The sequence below is a fragment of the Zingiber officinale genome, chromosome 3A, assembly GCF_018446385.1.
Source record: "Zingiber officinale cultivar Zhangliang chromosome 3A, Zo_v1.1, whole genome shotgun sequence".
NCBI classification, from domain to species: Eukaryota; Viridiplantae; Streptophyta; class Magnoliopsida; order Zingiberales; family Zingiberaceae; genus Zingiber; species Zingiber officinale.
Genome location: NC_055990.1, coordinates 145,124,853 through 145,148,654, shown reverse-complemented (window position 1 = coordinate 145,148,654; position 23,802 = coordinate 145,124,853). Strand labels below are relative to the sequence as shown.

The 23,802-nt window shown below is 38.1% G+C and overlaps 2 protein-coding genes across 3 annotated transcripts; one reads left to right on the top strand and one right to left on the bottom strand.

Annotated features, from left to right (window-relative positions):
- Positions 1–863: 863 nt before the first annotated feature.
- Positions 864–21,920, bottom strand: LOC122052639 (NAD-dependent protein deacetylase SRT1-like). Of its 2 annotated transcripts, none has more exons than XM_042614258.1 (14): positions 21,522–21,920; positions 20,692–20,721; positions 20,518–20,610; positions 18,889–19,008; positions 17,448–17,548; positions 17,165–17,273; positions 16,650–16,729; positions 16,264–16,363; positions 6,468–6,521; positions 5,448–5,541; positions 5,250–5,332; positions 2,143–2,210; positions 1,943–2,045; positions 864–1,514 (listed from the first exon to the last, which is right to left on the bottom strand). In XM_042614258.1, exons 1-14 carry the CDS (start codon positions 21,618–21,620, stop codon positions 1,218–1,220), a joined length of 1,431 nt encoding a protein of 476 aa, XP_042470192.1. In that variant the 5' UTR covers positions 21,621–21,920; the 3' UTR covers positions 864–1,217. The 2 variants fall into 2 exon arrangements, with proteins under 2 accessions (XP_042470192.1, XP_042470193.1); XM_042614259.1 differs by having other exon boundaries at positions 16,285–16,363.
- A 242-nt stretch (positions 21,921–22,162) lies between these two features.
- LOC122050746 (putative pentatricopeptide repeat-containing protein At3g15130) lies at positions 22,163–23,506 on the top strand. The gene has a single exon (XM_042611628.1). It carries the CDS (start codon positions 22,163–22,165, stop codon positions 23,504–23,506), a length of 1,344 nt encoding a protein of 447 aa, XP_042467562.1.
- Positions 23,507–23,802: the final 296 nt, after the last annotated feature.

Genomic DNA, 23,802 nt, shown 5'->3' with positions numbered 1-23,802 from the left:
GGATGAGATACTCTTTTGATAAAAAATTAAAGTAATGTATCATTTTGTCGATTTGAAAAAAAAATAGAGACAACCTTTTATTTATTTGTTTCTTCCAATATTATTATCTGTAGCAAAGTTAACTATAAATAGAAGTTTGTATCATTCAGTTTATTTCCCTATAAAGTTTATAGATGCTTACTTATCTATGCAAAATATTGGAGCATATCGCACATCCTAAATAATTTAATAATATTAACTCTATGATAAAATATAGATAAATAAATTATAGAAATATTTTTTATCTTAACATGATAATCCTTTCTATGAAAAAATTAGACAACCAATGATATTTTAGACTCACTAACAATTGACCAAAGATATATTAAAGTAAATAATGTATCAACCGCAACCTCCTAGGAAGCTATATCTATGCAAAATATTAATTAAATTCAATGTTGCAACATAAATAAATTTTTACTAATTTACTAACTGTTACCATTTTTTTTTTTGTTATTTGAATTGTTTGCCTCTATTAGTTTGATATTTTTCTCTAAAATAAAATTTTAGTTTTCAATATATTCAATTTGTAACTACTACGCACTATTAAATTATTTTTATTTTTGATATTATGATCTAATTGGAAGACCCTTTGTTTTTCTATATCTATATGTAAGACTTGTTTTAAATTATATTTAAACATTTTATTTTTTATTTTCTTTGCCATTTGAAAATAATAAAAATTTGAAATATTCTTAATAATCTATTGGTTTTGACAATTTTTCATATATATTATTGAAATTAAAATATAATGGGAAAAAATCACCCACTTTTAAAATAATAAACCTAAAATTTTCTAAAAAAAAATTAAATACATTCTGATAGAAGATGAAACTATAAGGGCCTATTTTTGATAAATTACACGATATAAAATTTACAAAATAATCAAACATTCTACGTTAAGTTATTCGACACTTCCCTACCGATATTGGTAGTAGATAGAAACTAGGTGGTGGTGCATACAAAATCCACCCAGCCCATCGGGTATCGTATCGTTCTGCTGATAGTTTTCAGCGCATCGAAAAGGTTGGCCAAGTCTAGGGGAGGATTTCCCTAACCGCAAGTGTCCTTCCAAATGGAGCCACACTAGTCGATCGGCAGACTACTTTCTAAAGTTACACACATCTATCCATATCGCTGATAAACAAGAAGGCCCATTGTCATCTAGGAGGGGGTAATTAGGAGCTCTTGAATCGCTTCTCGGTGGCCATGATGCCATTCGCGGTGGCTTCACTGTGCCTTTTGATCAAAGGAAATGAGTCATCAGGCTTCGTCTCCGGTCGTCCACTGCTCTCTTCTTTGGAGGCTTCGTACCTACAAATGCTCGTCGCAATGGCCACGACCATGGCTTCAGACCTCGGAAGGAACTTCCCTTCTAAAAGGGCATGTTGCCCGTACTGAGATCCCTCTTCGACCGTGCTCTTGAGACTGCTGACTACCTCCTCCTTGTCGTTAACGAAGCTTCCTTTCTTAACCTGTAAGGTTGAGTAATGAGGTAAACCGATCTTTTTATCGAACTAAAAGAAAATAGTAATCACAATACATGGAGAAGTTACACTCTATGTGTTTATCGTTATCAAATCATACTTAGCAGTCGAGGTACTTATAATCATCAACAGATCTCCAATACGAATTTATGCGCTCGGTGATTATTATTTCAAACAGAAGAAGAAAAAAAATGCAATTAAAGAGATTTTTTTGATAGTTTCGTGATTACTTTATCCTTCTTCACCATCTATTTCAGAAGCGATGCATGATTCAAAAACTAGTTTAGAGCTTAAATCTCAAACTTTAAATGCAACTTTTCGAAGTATTAGGACCAGAAGATATTTTGTTTGCAAAAGTAACTCCTTAATTCGGTTTAGCAGCAAGAAAATGGAACTAGTCATTGAATGATCCTCACCTGGAAATCAATTGGCCATTCCATGGATGCGTACAGAAAGCTACAACCATCACTGAGGTGGAACATCAGCAGCATCTTCAACGGCTTTTTTCTCACCGTCTCCCTGCAGAGACTGAACATATCTTAGGGAAAGCAGAAGACAACATAAAGGGAGTCCTTATAGTTGGACTTGCCCGCTAAATTGACTTGCAAAACAGCACCTTTTCAGACGAAATGGCTGCTTATTTAGGAAGGTGGCTTTTAATTCTGGTCTCTCGGGAAAGGATATCTGCCGGCAAAAAGAGAATAAAAATGAATATTTTAGGAATTATGATTTCTAAGTTAACTAGGCTACCTATTACTTGCAGTAAACAAGTTACCTATCTAAAGAATGCCATAAAACAGCTGATCGTTCGAAGCATATTTCCCAACAACTAATGAGGATTTTGTAAATTTTCAGTCTTCCAATCAGGACCCGCAATTAGAGGGCACGGTCTTCCGACAAATACCCAATTAGAGAGCTGGAAACTGATACACAACTTAGATTGGCATTGCCGAGATTTGCCTTCCTATCTTATGTTTGCTGTCTTGTGAAGAGACGGTTTCAGTGACCAACCAGAATGAGACGGTTTCAGTTGTTTGTCACTGTTGGTGCAATTGACCTCCAAAGTTTTAATGTCCGACAAATATGTTTAATAGAGCTTGAACAAGGGAAGTCCTAGTCGCGGCTAGGCAAGGGTGAGAAGTCAACCAAGTGACTAGTCCTAACTACGGTTAAGCAAGGGAAGTCCTAGTTTCGGCTAGGCAAGGGAAATCTCGATAGATCATGGAAGCCAGGTAAAAGGATTCGAAAGTTCTAGACAACTCGATATCGAATCCTTGATGGGCCGATCCAATGCTGAGTCTTGGTGAGTGAAGCCAGGTGGAGAAAACCCTAGGGGGAGGTAATCTTAGGTCCTAGTGAGTGAAGCTATGTGGAGAAAATCTTTGGAGAAGGTAACTTTAAGTCCTAGTGAGTGAAGTCAGGTGGAGAAAACCCTAGAGCGAGGTAACTCTAGGTTCTGGTGAGTGAAGCCAGATGGAGATAATTCTAGGGGGAGGTAACCTTAGGTAACGGGAAGTTTTGAACGAGTGAACCGCGGTCGACCGGACCAGTCCTAACTATGGTTAAGCAAGGGAAGTCCTAGTTTCGACTAGGCAAGGGAAATCTCGATAGATCATGGAAGTTAGGTAAAAGGATTCGAAAGGTCTGGACAACCCGATATCGAATCCCTGATGGGCCGATCCAATGCTGAGTCTTGATGAGTGAAGTCAGGTGGAGAAAACCCTAGGGGGAGGTAATCTTAGGTCCTGGTGAGTGAAGCTATGTGGATAAAATCTTAGGGGAAGGTAACCTTAAGTCCTAGTGAGTGAAGTCAGGTGGAGAAAACCCTAGAGTGAGGTAACTCTAGGTTCTGGTGAGTGAAGCCAGATAGAGAAAATTCTAGGGGGAGGTAACCTTAGGTAACGGGAAGTTTTGAAGGAGTGAACCGCGGTCGACCGGACCAGTGGATCTTGATAAATCTAAGTTTAGTTTTACCATAGTGTTATGTATTACTATTATTACTGTTGACTAATGATAAATCTAAGTTTAATTTTACCATAGTGTTATGTATTACTATTATTGCTGTTGGCTAATGTAGTATTACAAGAAAAGACATTAGTGGATCAGGGATCAGACACTTAGTAAAGAAAGTCCAAAGGTCTGGAGGACCATGTTTAGTAGGTAGGTTGAGGTAAACAACTGGAGAAGAGCAACAGTGAGGGCGTGTTCCGGAAAGGAACAAACTCTAGGTTGCTAATCCAACTAAAGAAACCAGAAGGTTTCCAAGTTGAGATCAAGATAGTGTTACTGTCATTTAATTTACTACTCATGCATAATACTATACTATGCTAACCTTTGTTTTGCAGGAACATATTTTGTTTAACTATGTTTTACAGGAATCGGCCTGATCGGTCGACCGAACCAAGATATCGGTCGACCGAACCAAATCGACTTACACCAGAGATCAGATCAGAGCAGAACAAAGCAGAGTTCGATCAAAACCTGATCGATCGACCAAACCCAGGATCAGTCGACCGAACCGTGATGACATGGCAAAGATCAGATCGAGCCGAAACAAAGAAGGAAGTCAGGTTGATCGGTCGACCGAACTCGGAGATCGGTCAACCGAACGATCACTACATTAATGAATGTTTAATGGCGTATCTTGGCGAACGGGGAAACTACACTATTCGGTCGACCGAATAAGGTGATCGGTCGACCGAACCATTAAAGCTCATAAATGCGCGAAGATCGGATCTCAACGAAGAAGCAAAGCACAGGGTTTAGTCAACTGATAGGAGGATCGATCGATCGAACGGATCAATCGACCGAAGGGTTTATCAGTCAACTGAACCATGCTTATAAAAAGGGAGCTCAAGGTCTGAGGCAAGGCAGTAACGAAGTTTTCGGTTCATCTCTGTGCTAAGTCTCTGTTTGTGCTACTGCTCTGCTACTCATCATCAAGCAAGCTACTGCTCCAACCAAGTGCCGATGATCTTCATCGCTACTCTTTCGGTGTATGTACATTTAGCTTGCACTGTACTTAATCTCATATAAGATAGTAGGTTGTTACTATGTTATACTTCATTTGTACGAATTGCTTCTTTTCGAAGATTTCAGAAAGAAGAGTTATAGTGAATTGTCCAACGGTGCGATCAAGGACGCGGGTCTTGGAGTAGGAGTCGACCTAAGCTCCGAACCAAGTAACCACTTGAGTCTCTTGTTTTATATTCCGCTGCTGCTTTGATATTCGTTTTACGAATCAATACGAGAAAAGAAAGAGTTTTAAACGAGCAATATTCATCCCTCCCCCCTCTATCATTCCTTTTCGATCCTTCAGTCCCAACCTGTTTATTGTTGGTCGATGCTTCAGAATGAAATATTTAACCCATGTCGATCAACATGAAAAGATATTTCAAAAATATTTGTATCAACCAGTCTACTATTAAAAGACTCCTGATATCTGTCAGCGTGCCTACTTCTACACTAAGGATCTTCCACCCAGTACCTAAGCCTTCGAGGATAACCTACAATAACTATTTCTAAAGTTTGATTAAGTTCTATTCAGAACAGAAATCTTCAAAGTTCCAAAGTGATAAAAATAGGAAGAGACAGACTTGTGATATTTGAATCACACAAACTTTGGTTGATTTATCAATAACAAATAAGTAAACTAGATGATCAATATACAAATAATAGGACTTGAGAGGAATGAGAATCGACTAGATATGACTATGTTTCTACCTCAACTGACTTGAGAAAAGGTAATGGAGCTCTAGGTCCATGTATGCTCATAATCCTCATTGTCCATTTGACGTAAGTGTTCTCTGAAGTATCAAAGAGCAAAAAGTTGAACAATCATTTTATATCGACAGAGTATATATTACTCTGGCCTAGTAGGAACTTTCTTGCGACCAGAGAAAGAATACACTTGAATCTTACTTTTTGGCGAATGAGACAGATCAAGCTGAACAAAGTCGATGCGGATATATGGAGGAATTCGCAGATTAAGAAAGAGCATGACACCTGCAATGACCTGTTATAATTCACACCGTGATTAGCATTATGGTAGGATAGAAAATTCAAAGTATAGTAGAATTTGCGGAGTTAAAGTAGACAGACCCATAAGCCAAGCTACTGTAAGATTGAAGCCAAATGCTGCTAAGTTAACAGAAGAAGTGTACAGTGGAAGAAAGTAGAAACTGAATGTGCATAAATCTATGGAAACATAGAGCGAAGTGTAATGATCAAATTGAGTGTGATAGTTCTTTAGGATGGCATTCAGCATTAGTGTTTTAAGACTAGAACAAACAATTACAATTGATCTTGCTCAGCAAAAATGTAACCAATATCATGTTGAGTTCGCTAACATATACGGACCCAATAGCAACTATAGCTCAAGCACAAATAAATCTTATTTTAGGATTTTTGGATGATTTTCAGCATGTTTTTTACGGTAACTGGTAGGGCTACAAATATCTCACCAAAGGAGCATTTTGCAGAAAAAGGGGTGTGTTTGAAGTTGTGGGAGACCAAGAAACTTGTAGAGAAAGGATTTCTTCTGAGGATAGTTTTTTGGTGTCTGAGAAGTGTTAGAGGTAAGGTTTTTCACTTTTCTACATTGATATTGAAAATTGTGTCCATGGACGATTCACATTTCTAAGGCCGAAATTTTAAGAATAATCCCTAACATGAGTTAAAACCATCCTTTATGGGGAGTTAACTGTAAAACAAAAGCAGCACCGAAACATTTTACTTATCATAAGTCAATTTTCAAAAGATACAATGGTCATAAAGCATAGATAATCCCAGAAGGTAATGAGCAAAAGTAGAAAAAAAAAAAAAAAGGTAGAAAAAAAGAAACCACCTTATCCACAAGTCAATTTTCAAAAAGATACAATGGTAATAAACCATGGATAATCCCAGAAGGTAGTGAGCAAAAGTAGAGAAAAAAGAAACCACCTTATCCACAAGCCCATGAATCACCAGACTAGCCTTTTTATCCTTCGGAGTTGGCTGTCAAAAGTCAGATGCGAAAAAAGGAAAGATGAGACTCATTAGTACCCAAAATCGGGATAACAGAAGCAGAAGAATAAGTAATAATTGAACCGAGGATATTCATCAACTTATTTTATTTCTTACTTTGAATGCATAAGGTTTCCAACTAGAAAACATAATTTAATTGTTGAAAACCGATAAAAGGACAAAAACCAGAATTCATTTTGCACAATAATTTCAATTTCAAAATAGAAGTTTACTCTCAATCTCTGCTTCTAGCTACAAATGTGAAGAGATTTATAGGAGATAACTATCTGTAGGCAAGAACTGGAATTAAGTATCTTCAGATATGTTAGATTTTTATTGTTTATATCACAGCTTAGATTTCTTCGGTAAAGCATTTAGATCTCAGGTTTAAATCTCAAGTTTTCTTCAAACAAAGTATCAACAGGTTAAGGCATGGATCTTCCACTCAGCCACTATCATTCTGCATTACCTTGTACCTCGATATCTCTATCTTTGTATTTTAAAGCAGCATAAGGCAGATCTTGCAAAGTTTCACCTACAATTTTCATCTCTCAAACTGAAACGAACTTCAAGAGAGATTGTTGCAAGTTGGTAGAACAATCAAAAAATCCATGATCCAGATCATAGTATTGACTTTTGTGGTTCATCCACTACAGCATAAGATTATTATTGCCTTCCAAGAGCACAAGATTCAAACTGTTCATCTTGCATGTATTTTTATTATTCGTACAGAAATCCAAAAGACTTTTGTTTGTCAAGGTTGAACAGGTGTTCTTTTTTAAAACCAAATCTTAGATGATTGGTAGTGGCACGATGCTCCAAGTTTCATATCACTTCCAGCTAAATCCCTATTGTGTCTCTCAACTAATTTTAAGGAAAAATCAATTAACTTGACATATGTGATAGCAATTATCTGCAATTAATATGAAGTTGTTATAACATCTAAATGGTATTACAAACTAATGTGAATAAGTGTTATAACACCTACACATTAACAACGTTTAATTCTTTGATTGTTGTTAATGAACATACTTTATATTAAAAAAATTCAAAAATTAAGAAAATAAATTTTGAATAAAATAATAAAAATCAATAAATAGATAGTGGGGCACACAAATAATTAATATTAATGTTAAAATGAATGTGAGTGTGTGTTAATAAAAGAAAGTTATTAACATAATGGGTACGTGGTATGGTATTTGAAGAGGTAAGGTATATTAACGTTCAAACCAATGTGAATGCCCTACATAAAAAATGTCAACATTTAATTATGCAGAATAAGGATGTTTTTCCTTATCAACTTAGTCATATTTCATGCAGAAATGACAAAATAATAAGCATATATATAAATCAATTATCAATGAAGATACAACGGGATATGTAACTTCATGTACCACTCTAAGATACAACGGGATAAATGAATTGATTAATTAGCAGAAAATGAAAGATGTAATTTTTTTTAAGAACAGTGTTGAACTGAACCTGCAAAATGTTCTTTTGATATGAAGGAAACAATGACATGCTATTCAGTTCCCTAACCATTATCATTCATTGCATACTTCCTCCTAAGTGTTTTTTCTTTTTTCACCTTTTACTTTTCACAATACACGGATATAAAGGAAAAAATTACATAGATTATAGGTCATTTAACAATACATTATTTTATTAAGTTCTCAATACACTTATATAACTTACACTTCTAAGCTATTAGGTTAGCAATTTTTTAATCATTTTATAAACACACACTTGTGATTCTAACACTATAGACACTGCGAAATTGTTGCATATTACACGAACATTTTCTTCATCGTAGTGATACCACATGTATCCTACTTCTCAAATTTTGGCTTGTAGCATTTCAAGGACATTTCTACCATATGATAATAATATCCTATAGCCTTATATTCATGCTCTGTATTAAACAAAGCACCTCCAAATGATTAGCAAGTGCAGAATTAGTAACCAAATAAGACTTGTTAAAACTTAATTAGACTCTACATATATGTTATGAAGGTTTAATTATGATTTATTGGAAATAAAGTAGTGTTTATTACTGAACCAAATAGTTTAAAGGTTTGATTTAGTTATTTCAATTTAATTTCAGTTTGGACTTAGAACAAACTCAAATCAGGTTTAAAATGGACTTATTGGTTTGGACCAAGGTGAACTGAACGGATCCAGCTGATTGGGTTATAATAAAGTGTAGGTTGGTTGAATTGTTAAAATCACCTTTCTCCTAATGCTTCCATCGGATCACATGTCCTTCATCTCGCTCTAGGGCAGACGATGAGGGGCGCTCGGTCTTAGCGAAATCACCTTTGCTTCATTCTATCGGATCACATGAGCACCACCTCTCCCTCCCATTAGGTGTAACATCAGAGCTATCTTCTTCCTCGTCTGCAAGTTACCGCCACCCACTCTGCTCACAATTGCATTGACTTCTGTCCAAGTGTCGCTGCCCACCTCAATCTCTCCCTATCCTCTTCCTCACTCTCATGATGTTGCTCAACGGGCAGCTTATTCAACTATGCGTTGTCTGGCTACCACCGCCAGAGGCATCACACAATCATAGTTGTGTCACCAACTGTAGTTGTTTCCTATTGTATTGATCAAGCTATCTATCCAGTCACATAGCCTTATTGACACAAAATGATTTCAAATGTTATAGAACACAAGATTGGTTGATGAACATTCTTCTCGCCTAAGTGTGCTCAGCTTTTTGAACACTAGAAACAAGCTTTTCAAAAAAGATGAAAACTAGCATTAGAGATGCCCGAAGTGCAAGATTTTTAACACCCTTCTCGCTTTCTAAATTCTCCCTTAGCATCAATGGTCCTCCAACTCTCGAGCCCCCTAACTTTCATTCTCTCAAGCTTGCATTTATATAAATCAAGAAATTGATCCAATTCACCCATGTCGTTCAAACATTTAAGTAACAAGAGAAAGAAGAGTGACTCGCCCAACGCCCTAACTGAGAAGATGGAAGCAAAAGAAGAGAGGCAGCAAAGTGGACGACGGTGAGGTTAAAACTCCAGATCCTCCATTGCATTCTGTGTTATGGCCATCTCACCCCACCTATCTACCAGGTTAAGATCTTCTTCCTGAGTTCAATCGTTATCAATAACATCTTACCTTATGTAGTTGATCTTTTGTTGTCTCAGTGTCAAAATGGACATTAACTTTTTATTGTCTCGGTTTGAAAAAGGATTCGTAATTACATGTTGTAAATGCCAGAAGAGCTCCTCCTCAATGGCAGGATTTAACCGAAACCATACTTTAGAACAGATGATAGAGTCTTTATCCATCTCATGTTCTCATTCTACCACGGATGAAACAAATATGTTCCTTACATTGAGGATTCAATAACAAACCACAAGGAGGATTGTAGCTATGCACCTTGCCCTTGCTTTGTCAAGGAATGCATGTTCAAAGCACCAAATGGAGCCCTCGTACAACACCACACAACCGAGCACCACTTTATGATTCACAACTTCAACTATGATGTTCCGCTACGAGTTTCCATGGGCCCGGCGGAGCCATTGCTAGAACTCAAAGAAAGTAACGATGGCGTCAACTTCGTGCTGCTTAATACTTTCGATAAATGTTCAGACCATAACAACTTCTTAGTTGTGTTTTGTAGTCAATCTCATCGTTCCAAGAAGTTGTTTAGCAAGCTGGTAACGATGTCGGATGAGGGAATGGAGCTTCAGCTTAAGGTTCTCATCAAACAATGGAAAAGATTTTTTTCCAAACAAGTCTTTCTTTTCATTCCGGGTACCTTCTACGATCAAGATGGAAAACTCGACTCATATGTATGTCGAGCTATAATACTTTCTGCATTTTGCTCATTGGAGAAGAAGGTAATTTCGCTCACCCAAGCGAGCAGTATTGTCGGCCCCACAGCAAGATACAGACAGGTAAATCATGAGGGTATTTTGTCCTAGTGCAACGATCATTTGCATGGGAAAGTCACGCACCCAACGAAATATTTTGCACCCGCTGGAAATTGACCCTAAGATCTATTTGAGCAAACATCCATACAGCTTATTCAACTACACATTGTCTAACTGCCACTACCAAAGGCATCACACAATCATAGTTGTGTCATAGACCATACTTGCTTCATCTAGTATTGATCAAGTTATGTAAGTTAGTTGTTACCCAGTCAAATGGTCTTACTGACACAAAATGATTTCAAAAGTTGTAGGTAACAAGATTAGTTGATGAACACCCTTCTTGTCTAAAAGTGTGCTCAGCTTTTTAAACACCAGAAACGAGGTTTTCAAAAAGCTGACATTAGACATACATAAGCATTCAACTTATCAACACCCTTCTCACCTTCTAAGTGCTCCCTTAGCATCTAGGGTGCTCCATCTCTCGAGTCCCTAATCTTCATTCTCTCTAACTTGCATCTATATAAATCCAGTTAATGGGGTGAACTGATCTGAGCCACTCTTGCTAATCAAACATTTAAGCAACAAGAGAAAGAATAGCGACTCATTCAGTGCCCTAACTGAGAAGATGGAAGGAAAAGAAGCGATAGCAGAGTGGACAACGGTGTGGTTGAAACTCCATATCCTCTATTGAACTCTATGCGACGACCGTCTCACCTCACCTATCTACCAGGTTAGGCCCCCCCTTTCAATCATTATCAACAACCCCTTACATTATGTAGTTGATCTTTTGCTGTCTCGGTATCAAAATGGATATTAACATTTTGTGGTCTAAGTTTGAAAAATGATTTGTCATTACATGCTGTAAATGTTAGAAGATCTCCTTAGGATTGATCTGAAACCATGTTCTAGAACAGGTGATAAAGTCTTTATCCATCTCCTGTTCTCATTCTACCCACGGATGCAATAAATATGTTCCTCACCTCAAGAATTCAATTGTAAACAATGAGGAGGATTGCAACGATACGCCTCGCCTTTTCTTCGTTAAGGAATGCGCGCTCAAAGCACCAAATGGAGCCCTAGTACTACACCTCACGGCAAATCACCACTTCACGATTCACAACTTTAACTATGAAGTCTCGCTACGAGTCTCCATGGGTCTAACTGGGCCATTGCTATACTTAAAGCAAGTGACGACGTCTGCTTCGTGTTGTTTAATACTTTCGATAAATGTTCAGGCCATATTAACTTTTAAGTGGTGTGCTGCAGTCAATCTCGTCCTTCCAAGAAGTTGTTTCGAAAGCTAGTAGCGAGATCGGACGAGGGAATGGAGCTTCGGCTTAAGGCTCCTGTCCAACAATGAAAAGGATTATTTCATGGAACCACAAGAAAGACTTGTTTGAAAAATAATCCTTTTCATTGTTCGACGGGAGCCTTAAGCCGAAACTCCATTCCCTCGTCCGATCTCGCTAAGCTTTCAAAACAACTTATTGGAAGGACGAGATTGACTGCAGCACACCACTTAGAAGTTAATATGGCCTGAACATTTATCGAAAGTATTAAACAACACGAAGCAGAGGTTGTCGTCACTTGCTTTAAGTATAGCAATGGCCCAGTTAGACCCATGAAGACTCGTAGCGAGACTTCATAGTTAAAGTTGTGAATCGTGAAGTGGTGATTCGCCGTGAGGTGTAGTACTAGGGCTCCATTTGGTGCTTTGAGCGCGCATTCCTTAACGAAGAAAAGGCGAGGCGTATCGCTGCAATCCTCCTCATTGTTTGCAATTGAATTCTTGAGGTGAGGAACATATTTATTGCATCCGTGGGTAGAATGAGAACAGGAGATGGATAAAGACTTTATCACCTGTTCTAGAACATGGTTTCAGATCAATCCTGAGGAAATCTTCTAACATTTACAGCATGTACTGACGAATCATTTTTCAAACTTAGACCGCAAAAAATTAATATCCATTTTGATACCAAGACAACAAAAGATCAATTACATAAGGTAAGGGTTATTGATAACGATTGAACTCGGGAAGGGGGGCCGAACCTAGTAGACAGGTGGGGTGAGACGGTCGTCGCGTAGAGTTCAATAGAGGATATGGAGTTTCAACCACACCGTTGTCCACTTGCCGCTTCTTTTCCTTTCATCTTTTCAGTTAGGGCACTGAATGAGTCGCTATTCTTTCTCTTGTTGCTTAAATATTTAACTGGCATGAGTGGAGCAGATCAATTCAAACCATTAACTGGATTTATATAGATGCAAGTTAGAGAGAATGAAGATCAAGGGACTCGAGAGATGGAGCACCCTAGATGCTAAAGGAGCACTTAGAAGGCAAGAAGGGTGTTGATAAGCTGAATACTTATATCTCTAATGTTAGCTTTTTGAAAACCTCGTTTCTGGTGTTTAAAAAGCTGAGCACGCTTTTAAACGAGAAGGGTGTTCATCAACTAATCTTGTTGCCTACAACTTTTGAAATCATTTTGTGTCAGTAAGGTCATTTGGCTGGGTAACAACTAACTTACATAACTTGATCAATACTAGATGAAGCAAGTATAGTCGATGACACAACTATGATTGTGTGATGCCTTTGGTAGTGGCAGTCAGACAACGCGTAGTTGAATAAGCTGTATGGATGTTTGCTCTAATAGATCTTGGGGTCAATTTCCTGTGGGTGCAAAATATCTCGTCGGGTGCGTGACTTTCCCATGCAAATGACCTTTGCGCTAGGACAAAATACCCCCATGATTTACATGTCTGTATCTTGCTGTGGGGCCGACAATACTGCTCGCTTGGGTGAGCGAAATTACCTTTTTCTCCAATGAGCAAAATGCAGAAAGGATTATACCTCGACATACATATGAGTCGAGTTTTCCATCTTGACCATAGAAGGCACCCGGAATGAAAAGAAAGACTTGTTTGGAAAAAAATCTTTCCCATTGTTTGACGAGAACCTTAAGCCGAAGCTCCATTCCCTCGTCCAACAATGTTACCTTGCTAAACAACTTCTTGGAACGACGAGATTGACTACAAAACACAACTAAGAAGTTGCTATGGTCTGAACATTTATCGAAAGTACTAAGCAGCACGAAGTTGACGCCATCGTCACTTTCTTTGAGTTCTAGCAATGGCTCAGCTAAGCCCATGGAGACTCGTAGCGGAACATCATAGTTGAAGTTGTGAATCATGAAGTGGTGCTCGGTTGTGAGGTGTCGTACAAGGGCTCCATATGGTGCTTTGAACATGCATTCCTTGACAAAGCAAGGGCGAGGTGCATAGCTACTCCTTATGGTTTGTTATTGAATCCTCGAGGTAAGGAACATATTTGTTACATCCGTGGGTAGAATGAGAACACGAGATGGATAAAGACTCTATCATCTGTTCTAGAGGATGGTTTCAGTTAAATCCTGTCATTGAGGAGGAGCTCTTCTGGCATTTACAACATGTAATTACGAATCCTTTTTCAAACCGAGATAATAAAAAGTTAATGTCCATTTTGACACTGAGACAACAAAAGATCAACTACATAAGGTAAGATATTGATAACAATTGAACTCAGGAAGAAGATCTTAACCTGATAGATAGGTGGGGTGAGATGGCCATAGCACAGAATGCAACGGAGGAGATGGAGTTTTAACCTCACCGTTGTCCACTTTGCTGCCTCTTCTTTTGCTTCCATCTTCTCAGTTAGGGCGCTGGGTGAGTCACTCTTCTTTCTCTTGTTACTTAAATGTTTGAACGACATGGGTGAATCGGATCAATTCGCCCCATTAACTCGATTTATATAAATGCAAGCTTGAGAGAATGAAAGTCAGGGGGCTCGAGAATTGGAGCACCGTTGATGCTAAGGGAGAACTTAGAAAGCGAGAAGGGTGTTAAAAATCTTGCACTTCGAGCATCTCTAATGCTAGCTTTTCATCTTTTTGAAAAGCTTGTTTCTGGTGTTCAAAAAGCTGAGCACACTTAGGCGAGACGAGTGTTCATCAACTAATCTTGTGTTCTATAACATATGAAATCATTTTGTGTCAGTAAGGCCATGTGAATGGGTAAACAACTAACTTAGATAGCTTGATCAATACAAGAGGAAACAACTACAATTGGTGACACAACTATGATTATGTGATGCCTCTGGCGGTGGTAGCCAGGCAACGCGTAGTTGAATAAGCTGCCCGTTGAGCAACATCATGAGAGTGAGGAAGAGGATAGGGAGAGATTGAGGTGGGCAGTGGCACTGGGACAGGGGAGGAAGTCAATGCAATTGTGAGCAGAGTGGGTGACGGTAACTTGCAGACGAAGAAGAAGGTAGCTCTGATGTTACACCTAATGGGAGAGAGAGGTGGTGCTCATGTGATCCGATAGAATGAAGCAAAGGTGATTTCGCTAAGACCGAGCGGCCCTCATCGCCGACCCTAGAGCGAGATGAAGGGCATGTGATCCGATGGAAACATTAGGAGAAAGGTGATTTTAACAATTCAACCAACCTACACTTTATTCTAACCCAATCAGCTGGATACATTCGGTTCAGTTCACCTTGGTCCAAACCAATAAGTCCATTTTAAATCTGATTTGAGTTTGTTCCAAGCCCAAACTGAAATTAAATTGAAATCACTAAATCAAACCTTTAAACTATTTGGTTCAGCAATAAACACTACTTTATTCCCAATAAATCATAATTAAACCTTCATAACATACATGTAGAGTCTAATTAAGTTTTAACAAGTCTTATTTGGTTACTAATTCTGCACTTGCTAATCATTTGGAGGCGCTTTGTTTAATACAGAGCATGAATATAAGGCTATAGGATATTAATATCATATGGTAGAAATGTCCTTCAAATGCTACAGGCCAAAACTTGAGAAGTAGGATACATGTGGTATCACTGCGATGAAGAAAATGTTTTGATACAATCATGTCATATGCAACAATTTCGCATTGTCTATAGTGTTAGAATCACAAGTGTGTGTCTATAAAATGATTAAAAAATTGCTAACCTAATAGCTTAGAAGTGTAAGTTATTTAAGTCTATTGAGAACTTAACAAAATAATGTATTGTTAAATGACCTATAATCTATGTAATTTTTCCTTTATATCCATGTATTGTGAAGAGTAAAAGGTGAAAAAAGAAAAAACACTTTGGAGGAAGTATGCAATGGATGATAATGGTTAGGGAACTGGATAGCCTGTCATTGTTTCCTTCATATCAAAAGAACATTTTGCAGGTTCAGTTCAACAATGTTCTTGAAAAAATTACATCTTTCATTTTCTGCTAATTAATCAATTCATTTATGTCTTAGAAATAAAATAGTTTCTATTTATTATCTTAGAGTGGTATGAAGTTACATATCCCGTTCTATCTTCATTGATAATTGATTTATATATATGCTTATTAGTATGTCATTCATTTCTGCATGAAATATGATTAAGTTGACCAGGAAAAACATCCTTATTCTGCATTAATGCCATTTTTATGCAAAGCATCCGCATTGGTTTGAACATTAATATACGTCACCTCTTCAAATAGCATACCACGTACCTATTATATTAATACTTTCTTTTCTTAACACACACTCACATTCATTTTAACATTAATATTAATTATTTGTGTGTCCCACTATCTATTTATTGTTTTTTATTATTTTATTCAAAATTTATTTTCTTAATTTTTGAATTTTTTTTTATATAAAATGTGCTCATTAACAACAATCAAAGAATTCAACATTGTTAATGTGTAGCTTTTATTACACTTATCCACATTAGTTTATAACATCATTTAGATGTTATAACACTCAAATATTAACAACAATGTGGATAGAGCAAAATGAGAATATATATCCTACCATGACTAGATACTTTGATACCTGAAGATTTACAATCACAATCTTTCCATTGTTTCGAATGCATTTCAAAGGTAAGTTGCAAGCGGGTGTTATCTGCAAACTACGTGGAACAACATAGCAATCAGAAAGCTTAACTACAACATTATTGAAAAAAAAAAAGTACACAATCTTTAGAAATTAGTAGTGTAATTCAAAACATAAAACTCTGAAGCTCTCCCTATATGTATGGAAATTCTTTCTTTCTTCATTAACATTGTAAAGAATAAGCAAAAAAACAAACAAACATTTTTTGAAGTTAGGAAAACACGATATTAGCAAGTGTCGCAGCATAAGTACTTTTTATCATAATTTATGATCTTCCAGATGCTCGCAGAGCAAAAGATTACCTAGTCCCTAAACACAATACAAGGTCAGCAGTTTTGCAGTGATTCTCAGCAGCATTCACCTCTTTAGGGGGCAAAGCATCCTGCAGGTTGTGAGAGGCGTGAAAACAAACTTCTCATGAAAAAGATACCAGAAACATTAGCATTTGAACGATAATGAAACAGACAAGCAATCATATGGGATACATGAATTGTTCTTCTTACATATTAAATGAGGATACATCAGCACATGACTGGAACAAATGAGCAAGCCTATGTGTCATTTTTATTTAAAAAGAATGGCTATACAAATTGTTTGAGGATGTTGGTTGCTATAACGTACTTTTTTTTTAAGAAGCAGCATAAAAAAGCTATACGATAGATGTCCGTACATATATCAAAGTATATTTGTGAGCAATGAAGAAATAAACTACAGAAATTGCACATTCAAGAAGTACTAGCTCTAATATAGCATGCACTTGCAAGAAGTAGAAATTTTAGCAATATTCAAACAACCAGACAATGTAACAGCTTATCACCTCCCAATCAAGAACACTATCCCTAAGCTTTGCACCACAGTTTGTATCAGAACAACGCCTTGATGTCTCTTTCATCCCAATGGTTTCAACTTCAAAATCCCGTACATACCTAGAAGGGTTTACAATCTATATTGAATGAGAAAATTATACATTTTTACATAAGACGAGCAAGATATTGTGAATCTTAGTGGAAAACACTGTGTTCGTACTGGTTAAAAAAGTGACAAAATCAGGAGCAAAGAAATAGCTTATAAAAGAAATAAGGATGGTGGTGAAAGCATACTCAGTTTCACAAGAAGGGCAAACTTCCCGAAAGGAATTTCCATGCAATTCAGCTAACTTTTTTCTAGGAATTCCTGATCGCAGATGAAGACTATCTACATTCTAGCAAAAAAGTTACAACATGGTGTGTTAATATTAGAAGTCGAAATCAAAAGCACGCACTTGAAACATAGGAAAAACTGCAATACCCTGAATTGAAGAACAATAAATGAGCATAGAGAAACCTAGGAAAATAGCCAAGATGGTGTTATGCATGAGAGGCTTAACCAGAGAATCAATTTCCAACTCATTTAATTGCCTTATTCATGGGTAAGGTGGGCAAAATGGAGACCCTGCAATCTGCAACAGCCCTTTCAACAGCCTGCTTTAAGCACAAGTAGGTTTCATTCTAGAGGACCTTCTTAATCTCAGTGACATTGGATATGGTATGTGAACATAATACCTCAAAAAACAAAACAAGAAAAGAACTTCCTGGCATAGACTTAAAACAGTTTCAACATTGATGAGTGCCACTTTGGGCCAAAATTGTATTTATTTTATGCTATTATATATGTAAGTCTAAATGAATACTTAGATGCAAATTGTAAATAGTTAAAGGATCTTATAACTAAATATCCTATACAGAGAGGAATTTAGGGCTTGCCAATGCAAATAAAAAGTAACTCCTCTATTGGCTGTACAAGGTATTACCAATGTCTTGGAACCATACAGATCAGCTAGTTTAACCAATTTAACTGGTGTAATGGATCTGAAGGCATTGCAGAAGTCTAACACCATAAATAGCATAACCATAGAGAATTTTTTATCTTCTGATTTTTCTATTTTTCTATTTAGTCGTGCCTATGCTAGAAATTTAGGAGCCATCATATATTTAAGTTGTTGGTGTCAGTGAGCATTAGCATTTTGCTTGTCAGTCTTATATGAACTTAGTGATTGCAAATGACATTAGTAGGAAATGGCTGGAAATGGCTCAGACGATGATGGAAGAAATGACAACCACATGTACAATTCATATGAAGAATAGAAATATATTGATTTATCTCTTTCCTCATAACTCGCGCTTTTGGAATAAGTGGTAATATTATCCCATTAATTTATCTCCAATCAAGTCTAGTATACTGATCCACACATAAAGGGAGAGTATTAAGAATATAAATATATAGATTGGCCTCTTGTTTAATAATTCAGGCTTTTGGGACAAGTGGTTATTCAGTCAACTACAATAGTACACAAAAAAACAAAACGATTAGTCAATTAAATAACTCTTGTTTATTTGAAATGAACATCCATAGTTCCAGATGAGAAAGCTCCAATCTCTCCTATTGTCAATTTTTATTTTTGTTGCATGTGATTTTCAGAATGTAAAATCAATTCCCTCGCATACAAAACAATAATGATTTTTGTTCGAGATATCAAGGTATGAACAAGAAGATTCCAATTACCTGGCTGATAACAAACTTAAGGATACCAGCCTTCTCCAATTCAACTAAAGCCATATGAGTCAAACTTGGCATTGCACGATCAAAAGGAAGTGATGCTTCAGGCAACCCCTTGCCAGCACGCTGGACATGAGATGAAAGAATTAGTTAATTATACATAGCAGTTGCTAATGGAATTGTGGTAGCAAATGCATCTGCATAGATTGCACTGATCAAAAGAATTGAAGCGTGCTAAGAATGAGTCCACAAAGTTCAGTACTAGCTAGTGTAATCAGCTTCCAGTGTCTGACAATAACTGGAAAATTCATCATTCACCGCTCTAACAAGACAGACCTCTTATGTTACTTTATCCATAAGAAAATCTTTGTAATTGGATCAGAAAAATGACTCTGGATCTGTGGAAAAGTCACATGAACACAGTGAAAAATGTGATGTCACTATAAACTAGAGGTAACAGAATGACCCATTAAGTTGAAAACAAAGAAGTACCAAAAGGGAAAAAGGAATACTTCACCTTGAACCACTATATTATAGACGAAAAAACAAGTTATTGTACAAATAAGGCAAATGTGGATGCACGAGGTTTTGAATACACAGCCTATTTAGCCAGCAACTCATTATACTCCTAGCATTACTGAAATTGATAGATTATCCAACAAACATAACCCTTACAGAATTGGTTAAATATGGCATTCTAGTAAAATTAACTAGATTCATGCACTATGAAAATAATTATTGTAACAAGAATGCACGCAAGGATTTAAGTCCCGTTCTATGCTAGTCGGTATGGGTGAAACATCTCTTTCCACCCGTTGAGTGGCACGTGGTACATGCTCGATCAAGGCTTGGACCAGAAACCCCTCATCATTGTTTCCCTTCTCTCAAAGTGGCATCTTGAATCCTTCAGAATGTGACAGTTAAGCTTCATCAAGCTATTTGAGATGACAAAATAGCTTGAGGCTTTTTTGGTCCAAGATGATGAAGTCGTTCAAAACTTCCATTGTTTGAGAGAAAGCTGAGGCTTCCATTATTCGAGGCAATGCGACAAGAGGTTTCCACTGTTATAACGACAGCCACAAATGCACAGGCCTTTGATGACATTGTCGCGAGCTTTGCGACAACTACACAATAAGGTTAGGGCTTTCTTTTTCCTCCTCTTATCCAATTCCTTTTAAGGTGTCTTCAGCACCGTGAGTTGGCATTGTGAGCATGGTACCAACACATCTCTTTTTGACCAGAAACCGAAACCCCGGTTGGAAACAAGATTTCAAACCTTGATACACAATAACAATTTTTCGAATTCCAAATGTGTTTGTATCAGAAAGTGAATGAAATGCACAATGTCTATGCACAGGCTCCTCTATTGACAGTAAGACCTTTCACTTCTTCATGATGTAAAAATGGGGGCAAAATGAAAAGAAATAAGGAACAGTGCTTTTTAGAGATATAATTGAATGAGACAAGCTCAGTTCTGATCTCAAACTCATCTGCAGCCAAAATTCTCTATTGATTAACAAAAAAAAACTTCTAGTAAACCACTAGGAATTATTCAAATAACAGAAATAAGTCGTAAAAGAGAAAGAGAAGGTGCTAGTCAGCGAGTGTACATTGGTATAATTGAGATGACATTACCTGAAGAGTCCAAACGCCCTTAGGTCCTCGAAAATCAGGAATGCCACTTGAAGTAGAAATCCCAGCTCCTGTGAATGCCACTAAATGTTTGCTCTGCCATAATAGATGTTCTGTTTAAGAAAAAGATGAGACTCAAAAATCTTAAAGATTTGAGTTACACCCTCATTTTCTTACCTCTTTTATCATCAAGGCAAGCTCTTCAATCTACAGGAAACCAAAATAATTTAAAAAACATTTTTCCATAAAATAAATGTAAAAAAGAAACAATTATAATCTCAATGCAATAATGTGTAGCATTAATAGATGATAAGCTAAGAAAAACAAGTAGAGACAACGTGAAAAATAGGTGTAAAAGCTATAAAGTGATGCAGTTGATTACTTACAAAGAGGGAGCAATTGTAAAGGAATCAAAAAGTTTAAATAAAATTAATGAAACAAGTGGCTCGGAATCTCTTTTATATGGCCAACAATACGCGGTCTCTGAACTATTAATAACAATAGTTTGATGAATCTATACATAACATTTGTCTTTCTTTGGCATTGGCTGACAACCTAACCTAGCGTAACTCTCCTCCTTTATCCGGGCTTGGGATCAGCCATGGCGGAGTTAATTGTCATAGGCAGTGTTTGGACTAGGAACCATTGGACTGATTTATTTTAAATTGATCTACTATTGTTTGCATCTAGAGCAAATATAATTAAAAAAACTATGATCAATTTGAATAGTGATAGTCTTTCAAAAAGCTCAATAGAAAGCTGAATTTGTGTAACTGATGTCAAATAATTGGAATAGATACTGCTTGATGATGATGGCAAGAGAATGAACAAAAAACAAAAGAAGCATCCGTAATGGGTCTTATTTTGCTTCTCAAAGCAGCACATTACAGCACATTCACATTTTTCTCTCTCTCTCTTTTTCCTATTGCTAAAATTACAATAATGGATAAATCAACACGAGCAGCAATTTTAGGAGACAAAAAGGAGGACAGGGAAAGCAAGAATACCTTTTGATGGAGGATGTCGGAAGGGTCGAAGATCTCCGACATGCCCACAGTGCCGATGTCCTCCCGGTAGGAGAGCTTCTCGGCGTAGCCTAAAGACATGACTTCAACCTTCTCCTCCGCTGCTTCTACTGTTTTCTTCTTCCTTCACCTCGTACAAAACCCTATCTAGAACCCTTGTCCCTCCCTCTTCTTCTACCCTAAGAACTGAATAAACATTTAAAAAAAACTGATCAAAAAACGTTTTTGCCCCCCTCTACCTTCTTCTCCCCTAAGAACTACGAAGATGGCAAAAGAAGATAGCAAAATAAATGATCGAAAAAACAGGAAGACACTCTCGCTATTTTCCGAAGAGAAATACGAAGCTGGCAAAAGAAGAAACAGAACATCGAAGTCCGTAAAAGTTGCGAGAACGGAGAATTTACACTGTAGATACTTGACGTCTGCTTCAGAGACAGGCTCTCAAGTGGGTCCAGAATGATAGGCAATTGAAATTCTGGTAAGAAATTGGGTTGCGCATTAAACCAAAAAAGGGGTAATGAGAAAATAAGAAATTTTGGGGGTGAAATCTATAAAGGTGTAATATCTATGAGCCCCTCGCAAATTTATCAAAAGATTCGATTCGAGACATCTTTGTAATTTTGATGCAAATCCAACCAGCAACCCGGATCTCCGCCGGCGGCGCCGCCGCTAAGGCCCTCCACGGTCGCCTACTCCGAACCCACCTCCTCCCCCACGCCGCCGTTCACCCCAAACTCCTCCTCCTCCTCCGCCACCCCGCCGACGCTTCCCGCTGGAACTCTCTCCTTGCCGCCTTCGCCCGCCACGGCTTTCGCTCCTCGGCGCTACTCTCCTTCGCAATCCTCAACAGCCTGGGCCTTCCCTCCGATTCCTACTCCCTCTGCTCCGCCCTCACCGTCGCCTCCCCGGACCTCGCCCGTCAGATCCACGCCCGCGGGCTCACCTCCGGCTGTCTCTCCAGCGTCTTCGTCTGCGGCGCTCTGATCGATTGCTACGCCCGATCGCTCGCCGTGGAGGATGCCTCCCAGGTGTTCGACGAAATGCCTCACAGAAACACGGTCTGCGCCAATTCCCTCCTCGGCGGATACGTCGAGAGCCGGCGCTGGACGGAGGGCTTCCGCCTCTTCCGCAGAATGCGCGAGCTCTCACTGGAGCCCGACGGCTTCACCGTGTCCGCCGTTTTGCAGATTTGCTCCGAGGCGCCGGCCGCCCCATTGGGCTTGCAAACGCACGCATACCTTCTCCGCAGGAGTGCCTTCACCGAGAACGCTGTCCTCATTTGCTCCTTGGTGGAAATGTATGCACGGTGCGGCCTTGTAGCCAAGGCTCACTCGGTGTTCGATATGGCTGCACATGTAACACGCAAGGACGTCGTGCTATGGACTTCGATGCTCAATGCTTACGGCCGGAATGGGAAGTTTGCTGAGGTTGTAGAAACATACGAGAAAATGCTACTTGAAGGGATCGAACCCGATAAGATTGCTTTGTTGGCTGTTCTTTCAGCTTGTAGTCACTCGGGTAATGTGATCAAGGGTCTCAACTTTTTCAATTCGATCTTGCGGGTGCACGGTATGGTTCCTGGAGCTGAGCATTATGGATGTGTGATTGATATGCTTTGCAAAGCAGGGAATTTGGAGATGGCATGGAAGTTTGCCAATGAGATGATGATGATGGAAAATAAATCTGGTGGTGGTAATTTGAATGCCAGTGTTTGGGGTGCTTTGCTTAGTGCTTGCAGAAACTCCGGGAACGTCGAGATAGGGAAGATTGCTGCTAAGATGGCTCTGGAATTCGATCCTTACAATGCAGGGATTCATGTGGAGTGGTCTAACTTGTATGCCTCTGCTGGCTTGTGGAATGAGATTGGTGAAGTAAGAGAATTAATGAAAGTGAAGGGATTGAAGAAAGATGTGGGGCACAGTCAGGTTGATTCCTTCAGCCTACGAAATGGTTACGATTCAGTTTGAATGTGTTTGGATGCCTGTTCGGTCAAAAGATAAAGTTTTCGAGTATTTACTTGAAACAATGCTGCCTTTTGGAATGAAGTTGTTGAAGTAAGAAAGTTAATGGATGTGAAAGGATTGAAAGAAGATGTGGGAGGATACAATCAGCTTAATTCCTTGGTCGACATGATCAGACTCTGGTTCGAATGTATGCAAAGGTCGTGAATGTGTTTGGAGTTTGAGTATCTCTTAAAAGTTAGATATCCTTCATAAGGTCAGTCTCATATTGATATTGTGGATACACATATTCTTGTCATCCC